Source organism: Miniopterus natalensis, chromosome 10 (assembly GCF_054644295.1).
Source record: "Miniopterus natalensis isolate mMinNat1 chromosome 10, mMinNat1.hap1, whole genome shotgun sequence".
In the NCBI taxonomy this organism is placed as follows: Eukaryota; Metazoa; Chordata; class Mammalia; order Chiroptera; family Miniopteridae; genus Miniopterus; species Miniopterus natalensis.
In genome coordinates, this window is record NC_142090.1 from 16,108,117 (window position 1) to 16,116,567 (window position 8,451).

At 37.9% G+C, this 8,451-nt stretch overlaps 1 protein-coding gene across 1 annotated transcript; it reads right to left on the bottom strand.

Moving 5' to 3' along the window:
* Positions 1-1,166: 1,166 nt before the first annotated feature.
* SSMEM1 (serine rich single-pass membrane protein 1) lies at positions 1,167-7,332 on the bottom strand. The gene is made up of 3 exons (XM_016213334.2): positions 7,150-7,332; positions 3,243-3,297; positions 1,167-1,704 (listed from the first exon to the last, which is right to left on the bottom strand). Exons 1-3 carry the CDS (start codon positions 7,330-7,332, stop codon positions 1,217-1,219), a joined length of 726 nt encoding a protein of 241 aa, XP_016068820.2. The 3' UTR covers positions 1,167-1,216.
* Between the last annotated feature and the right edge of the window lie 1,119 nt (positions 7,333-8,451).

Genomic DNA, 8,451 nt, shown 5'->3' on the forward strand with positions numbered 1-8,451 from the left:
ATCTCCAGAATGGCCACCCCCTACCTCGGCCTGCTGAATTCCCCACTGCCGGGATCCCCACTTAACTGGAAAATCTAGCCCCAACTATGTCTGGGTTGTGGCTAGCTTGTAACAAAAAACAAACTTTAAGTCAGGCTCCTCTGAGCCCTCTTGTTGACCAGATCCCAACTCTGGTGTCTATCCTATCTTTGGCCTACCAAGCACAGTTTTAGCAAGAATACTGCTAAGTAAGTTTAGTGAGAGTTCTCACCTCCACCCTTGAGATCTGATCACCCTTGAGATCTGATCAAGTTCCTCATCCTCCATCTTTGATGTCTAAGTCCTTAGCCTGCCTTTACCAAGAACCCTCTTAGGTCAGTTTAGCAGGAATCCCCCTATCCTTAAGTTTCCTCCTAGTAATTTTTCTATCCACTGACCCCCTTGCCCTGCTCCTTGACTATAAATCACTGCCTGGCCTTGCTGTATATGGAGTTGAACTTGATTTCTCTCCCCTATTACAATAGATTTGACCCCTATTACAATAGTGTTAAATAACATCTTCCTTACCATTTTAACAAGTGTTAGAATAGTTTTTCTTTAACATTTGCCATGCCCTTTGGACAATAACGATGGATAGCCCATGGCCCAGTAGACCTTTCCTCCTTGGTCTGCTCTAGAAATCAGGTATCATTCCAGGCTCTTGAGCTCCTCCTCCTAACCAGCCTCTAGCTGACACATGGGCAGCCATACAGCTCAGATCGAGTCAGTGACCTGAAAATATGGACCCAGAGAATATGGACAAACTTCACCTAATTCATTCATTCATTCATTCAGTCAGTCAGTCAGTCAGTCAGTCAGTCAGTCAGATAATCAAGGCATATGAATAAATGTAAATGGTTTCTGAACATAAATATATTTTTAAAGAGAGTCTTATTGGTATTATAGACATAAAATACATATACTCAAGGGATAAAATATGTCTTGTGCTCTTTTGAATAAAAAATCATAGCAGATGCAGATCTTTGATGCTCCAATGGTCCCATGAACAAACTCGCTGGCCTGTTTTTGGACAAAGAATTATTTGAAATTTTACCTCTTGGGTTCCAAGTATTTTTGTTTTTGTTGTTAATAGAGAGACTTTGTTATAAAAAGCCTCCTCACCTAGAGCTCTGGTGATTTTTCATGCTTTATTTATCTCTCTTATTTGGCTTAAAATAAGGTAAGGACTTGATAAAATTCAAAATGAACTGAATTTTGTGTTGTCCGGTTCAGAATTTTCTTCTTGAATCTCTCTCTTCATTGGGGCTGTTATTGAAGTGTTCTGAAGGAAGTGGCGTGTCAACCATTCATTGGTTCTCATGGCTTTGCAGTGGGAGCAAGGCCTTTGCCTGATTTGGTAACATCCCACATTCTTTTGTCTCTCAGCTGTTTTTCTTGTAATGTCGGCGGGTGACGGTTGTCCACTTTCACTCTCCTTCCATGAGGAGGCTCCTGAGTCAGATTCTTCACTGTCACACTCAGTGGTATCACTGTCATGTTGGGTCTGATTCACCTGGCTGAACTGCAAATGGTGCCTAGATCGTCTTCGTTCAAGATAGGCATTGACCAAAGCCACTTCTGAGTCAGTTGTAGGAGTAAATTGGCCCTGCTTTGGTTTTTTCTTCGTTTGTAAAGAGTCCCAGGCACCATCTTTGTTTTGCCACTTACAGGAAGTATCTTTGCTTGCTAAGGATCAATGAAACAAATCAACAAGTTAGGCACATTGTTGATTACTGTAACTTCACATTACCTAAGGAAGGCTATGGCATGTGTGGACTCACTCTTAGTTGCCATTTGCCAAGCTACCACTTTTCAACATTTATTTGCAAGTGTTGGCAGCCGACTGCATTTTCCAGTACCATACCAAATCTTCCAAATACTAGGAGGTAAAAGAGATGCTTGACATATTACTTTTGAAGTTTCATGGACCCTGATATGAGATCAAGGGAAAAGTCTCTAAACTTTTCCAGAGAAGGACCCTTTTCCCCTTTGAAGTCTTAAAGATTTAAGTGTATATATGAATGTGATTTGAGTAGCAGGAAGCTAAAAATAATCTTTTCTTTATACAGTGGTATGCTGGAATTGGCTGGTCAAGAGTTTGATAGCTAAGCTTTCAGGAATTTTGTGAGACAGTTGTTAAACGCAGCCATTAGTAAAAATTAAACTATTCAAATTTACCATTAAATCAGTTTATTACAAATAAACCTAATGCTCAAAACATCACTTCCTAATTATTTTATTATGATGTATGCTCTTGAAGCTATTTGTCTGTTGTATCTGGATGTTGGAAATACCATATAATGATGTGTGATTGTGCATCTCTTCCCAGCTCCATGTTCAGTGGCATCATGTTGATAACTTGAAATCGGATTGGGTAGAATAAAAATCAACAAGAATTAAAAGTCAGGCATTGGTTTATGGTTTTGTTGATTGTCTAGGTTTAAAGTGATGGAGAACATGGTACTAACATAGATTTATATTTAAGTGTCATGCCTGTATCCACTATATTGTGAATAGCACCCCCAAAATGAGGAAATATTCTTCCAGAGTATTCTAAAATTATTATCCAATTTTCAAAGAAGTCACTCACATTACTGACAACCAAGTTAAGTTCCAACATACATTTTCTTGTTTCTTTCATATTACTCTTCAAGGGAGAGTAATGGAACTACACTTGTTCCTCAATTGCAGACATAAGTTGGCTAAGGATGCAAGAGTCTGGTAAAAATCAAGGAAAGTATTTTGTGAGAATCAGTGGTCTGTATGGAATTTACCATAAAGAGTATTACACATTTTATTATTTGTAAATTGTGTGATATGCATCCTTTATATCAGTAAAACATTTTAAATGTGTACACACATACAAACATTTTTGGAGGGCCAGTTGTTAAACATTTTCCAGCACATCACTGCTTATAGGTTATTGAAAAAGATGTCATTTACAGCTCATAATCTTATTGTAACTCTAACCATAAAGTTATGTAAAAGGGAAGCTGTATGAAGGGAGAATGCTGAGGAATGAAAAGAGAACTTGAGCTTTACCTACCAGTGATTCATAGCCCTTACTAAATTAAAGTAACTCAGTTATCCTGAACTAAAGCAAGAAACTCACCCAATGAGCCGCCACAGGTCTGGGGAGGTCCTGTTCACCTCTGCTGCTTGCTTTCCACACAGCACATAGCTCTCTCATCTAAGTCCAATACTAAATATGCACTGGCTCTCACCTTTACTTACTAAAATGTTTGTCCTACTGTCTTCCTTCTTTTTCTTCTCAGACATCTGTTTCAGAAACATGGTATTAGTGACAGTGATCTTACATCATACGCACCTTCAGATCATCCACACCCTCAAAGTCCCAATTAATGTGTACAGATGCAAAAGTTGGACAGTGAAGAAGGCTGATGGGGGGGGGGAATGGACTTATTGGGAATGTGGTGTTGGAGGGGAGCACTATGGATACCCTGGACATCCAGAAAGACAAACAAGGGGGTCCTATAGCAAATTAAGCCTAAACATTGCTGGAGGCAAAAATGACAAAACTAAAGCTTTCCTACTTTGGGCAAATCATGAGAAGGCAGGGAAAACAGAAGGTAGCGGGAAGAGGAACAAATAGGAGATGGATCAGCTTCATCACAGAAGCCATTGGGCATGAGTCTGCTGACAACAGGACACTGTGGACATCACTCACTCACAGTGTGGCCAGGAGTCGGAGCCACTCAATGGCAGGTAACACATACAATGGTCATCATAGTTGGTTGCTTTACACTTTCTCTTCTGCTGACCATTAGGGAGACCATGCTTTGGTAGCAGAATCGACCAAAATGTTTTTGAACCAAGCAAAAGGAACAAAGACTTGAGAGAAAATAATACTAATAAGGAGCTATAGGTTATAAAGTTTTCCTGTACTCGCTCACATTACAGAGAACTATCATTTAAAAAGAGATTTGATGGTACTATGATTAGTTTTTAAAATTACTTTTTAAAGGACATTTTATCAAGTCACATTATCAATAATTCTTTCAGATCTTTACTTGAATTCATAGACTTAATATCTCCTAAAGCCTTTAGAAACTTTCCTTCAAAATGCAACCATAATATATATGATCTGTGCATATGGCAACCAGAATGGATTTCTCTGAATAGTTCTAATTTCAAATATTCTGCCCAATACTCGATAAATATATGTGTTCCATTTATCAGATAAGTGTCCTACTTTTTGATGCTGAAGATGGTTTTGTCAAATAATATAAAGCTCCTCCTCCTTCAGAATGGATCAAAAACTTTAGGAATATTCAAAACACTTTTGACACATAATAATTCTTCTGGGAATGTATCACCAGGAAATAACCCCCCCAAAGAGAGGAAGCTTTGTGTACAGAAATATTCATCACAGTGTAATTTGGATATTATAAAACACAAAATTCAAAAATAGACAATGGTTAAATAAATTACATTACAATTAGGCAATCATATAATATATAGTTGTAAAAATTTTGATAAAAGTATGTCATAAGGTGAGGAAATAAATGTTATAGTATTAAGTTAAAAATCAAGATGCAAATTTGTACATGCAGCATGATCACAAGTTAGCTAAAAATATGAAAAGAAAAAAGGGATTACAGAAGCGTTAGCAATGGTTAACTTTAAGTGGTGAAAGTATTTTCCTCCTAATTTTTCAAATTGTCTAAATGAGGGAAAAACAAATTTATATAGAAAGTCAAACTTTCTTTGGGTTGAAAAGTACTTTGTTTGGATAATCATAACTGCAACCTAAGATCCTTGATCTGATTGCTACAATGGTAAGCAAGCATCTCTAACCAGATAGCTCTTTGCTTTTTGGGTTATTGCAACCATTCTCTCAAAGCCTTAAAAATGGAATCCTCTTTTAAGATACCACTTTTTTAAAAATGGTTTTTGGAGGCCTTGTTTTAAATTTAATATGTATAGAGATGATTATGAAAAGATTAGACATTTATAAACCTAAAAGTTAATAGTTGTTGGTTATTTCTATGTTATCTGGAGTGGGACTTCTTTCTTTTTTTTCCCTACTTTCTTATAATTTCCTCATTTTCTATATGCATTGTAATGGAGGGGGGAAAGTGTTTAAAACACTTATTAGGTTTTGCCCTGGCCGGTGTGGCTCAGTTGGTTGGGTATTGTCTGGTGCATCAAAAGGTTGCTGGTTCAATTCCCAGTCAGGCACATGCCCAGGTTTCAGGCTCAATCCCTGGTAGGGGGCGTGCAGGAGGCAGCTGATTGGTGTTTCTCTCTCTTGCTCTCGCTTTCTCTCTTTCTCTCTCCCTCCGTTTCCCTTCCTCTCTCTCTCCAAGTAAAAAATAAAATTTTTTCAATGGCAAATCCCGAGGAAATCAGCGCGCTTCGTGTTTGAGGACAATTACCACCACACTTCCATCACTCTCCTACCATTACTTCAAGGTTTGTAAATAAAGGCTCATAGTTTAGCAGAGAGAGTGAAGTTCAAAGTGAAGGGAAAATTCCATCCTTCTTGACTAGTCCTCATATGGTTCTCAGATTTCAAATCTGTGACCCTTTAGAAGAAGCAATTCAGCCGATTTTAGCTGCCGTAAGGGAACAAAGTAAAACATGAAACCTCTGAGATAATCAAGGTTTTAATCAGCACTCAATAGATTTAATTCAACTATTCTTTGAAGCGAACAAATGACATGGCAGGAAACTTGGGTCTACTGTCCCCACTGTCACTAAGCACTTGTGTGAGACTGGACAAGTCACTTAATTTCTTTGGGCCTTATCAATTTTAAAAAGGACAGATGCTGATATCTTACTTGCTTACAAACAGGAGACTGGACCATACGCAGGCTTGAGGTCTTTGAAGCTCGGGTCTTTGTGACTCCAAAGAGCTAATGCAAGCAAGGGAACAGAAGAATATAGCTTAGGCCTCTTAAGTCGCCTTCAGGATAAAATTGCCAAGAATCAATTTCAATTTTTTTGTTAATTTTCTAGAGTAGCTTTTCTTGCCAGATCAGACAAATTCAATATACTTTGTTAGGGAGTCTAAGATACATATAAGCTGTCGCTTCTAAATCTTTTGGCAAAGCATGTACCTTATGAAGCATTTAAACTTTAGATGAAACTTCTTAGGGGGAAGGGGTGGTGAAGGCAAGATTATTATAATGGAATCCAGCTGGCACAGACATAACAAACCCCCTCCTCTCCATCTAGAGCTGATAGAGCACTCAGTCTAGCTGACCACCAACAGCCCAGCGTTCTGGCTATAATGCTAAAGGATGGTGGTCTGATTAATCATCAACCTGGTATTAATGGCCAACAAGGACTCCATGTCAGCGACTTACAAGAGCTCGGTTACTCATTATATGCTGGAACAGCACAGTCCTGATAAAATGGGTTACTTTATTCCTAAGAGGATGGTATTTTTTTTCTGCTAGTAGGTGGTCTAGAGTGGTGACTTTAGTTCTGTTTAGTTTTGTTTAGTTCTGCAGCTTATTCTATTCAGAGAGTCTATTGCCCAATTCTAAAATCCCCCAAACGCTACAATATATATCCTATAAATACAACTTTTTAATTTGTGATCAGAATTACCTAGCTACGCAAGGAATTTCGAGGACATTAACCAGTAGGGAAATTTATCCCAGCATTACACAGCATGTGGACAAAGTGTAAACAACCTCAATATCTTAAAATTGCAGATTTGTTATGGTGCAACCACAGACAAAACAAAAGTACGCAGTCACTAAGAATGCTGTTGTGTGAATATAATTTGGAGAAGTGTTACGATATAATACTAAGTTTTAAAAAGCAGGATATGAAAATATATGCTATAACATAATGCCAACCATGTAAGATCAAAGATAGAGAAATGGAGAGATATATATTGGTATAGAGAAAAAGAAAAAAACTAGAACATTCTCCAAACTGTTAACAGTGGTTATCTCTAAGAAATAGGATTATAGTAGTTTTAAATGTTCTTCAGCCTTTTCTATATTCTTGGATTCTCTAGAATAAGATTGCATTATTTTTAAAACTAGAAGGCAAACTTAAAAGTAGTTTCATCAAAGTAAAGTGGATTTATTTTATGAAAAATCCCCTAGTATACAGTAAACACGTTATTTAAAATGAAAAAGGATATCCTACCCTGATAGGAGCCCGAGAGAAGAACATCAGGACCAAAATAACGACAAAATACCAAAAGAGGAAGATCCCTATTGCCCCACAAGAGTCATCCTGCTGGCACTCGTAATCCTGATCTGGAACGGTGAAACTTAGAGGCATGGGGGCAGGATCTACTTCCCAAAATAAGGAAAGAAGTTTTCCCATGATGGCTTCTTGCTCCAAAAGTAAAACATGCTCAAAGGGATGAAAATGACCGAAGTACTTCACTCCACATGTATGACAACCTCCTTGGCAACCGATTATGACACACACTTCAGCAACTGTGACAGAAACTGACAAACCCTTCTTGGATTTCTAAATTTTTGGAAGATTTATCTAAATTACGTTTATGAAAGTTTATGGTCTTTCCTCATAGCTTAATATAGTGTGTTCTGCCTTATTTTCCCCCCTGAAATTTGTACATAGAGTAGACCCTTAAACAACATTGGTTTGAACTGCATGGGTCCACTTATAAGAATTTTTTTCAGTAAATACCTGTAGTGTTTTTGATCTGCAATTAGGAGCCCAAGGATGCAGAGAGAAGACTGTGTGCATTGATCTATGCCATTTTCTATAGGGGATCTGAGCATTCTCGGATTTTGGTATCTGTGGGGTTCTGGACCCAAACCCCTGCAAATACTAAAGGCAGTTAAGTTTTGGGGAAGACAAAAGTTATACTTAGATTTTCTACTGCAAGGAGATTGATGCCCCTAGCTCCTGTGTTGTTCAACAGTCAACTGTACCGTATTTCCTTTTTTTATTAAATATATATATATATATATATATATGTATATATATATATATATATAGAGAGAGAGAGAGGGAGAGGGAGAGGGAGGAAGGGAAAGAGAGAGAGAGATAGAAACATTGATGATGAGAGAGAACCATTGATTGGCTGCCTCCTCCTGCACACCCCCTACTGGGATTGAGCCCGAACCCCAGGTGTGTATCCTGACCAGGAGTCAAACTTGCAACCTCTTGGTGCATGGCATGATGCTCAACCAACTGAGCCACACCAGCCAGGGCTGTACTGTATTTTCTTTAAATAAAGTATTTTAATGTCTTTAAATCTAAGTCTCTGAATTACCTTTTTTTTTCAGTCTCTTATGATTGTAAATTAACGTACACAATTCTAATGTGTTATAGACTGAACTCTGTTCCCCAAAATTCTTATGTTGAAGCCTTAACCTTCAATTTGACTATAATCAGAAACAGTGCTTTTAAACAGGTAATTAAGGTTAAAGGAGGTCAGAAGGATGGGGCCCTAATCCAGTAAGGCTGGTG

Excerpts from the sequence above, each read along its gene's own strand:
- SSMEM1 (XM_016213334.2), bottom strand. The coding sequence starts at position 7,332 with ATGGGAAAACTTCTTTCCTTATTTTGGGAAGTAGATCCTGCCCCCATG. Across the intron at positions 3,298-7,149 it reads TCTCTCGGGCTCCTATCAGG|ATGTCTGAGAAGAAAAAGAA; the intron begins GTAGGATATCCT and ends TTTCTGAAACAG. Across the intron at positions 1,705-3,242 it reads AAACATTTTAGTAAGTAAAG|CAAGCAAAGATACTTCCTGT; the intron begins GTGAGAGCCAGT and ends ATTGATCCTTAG.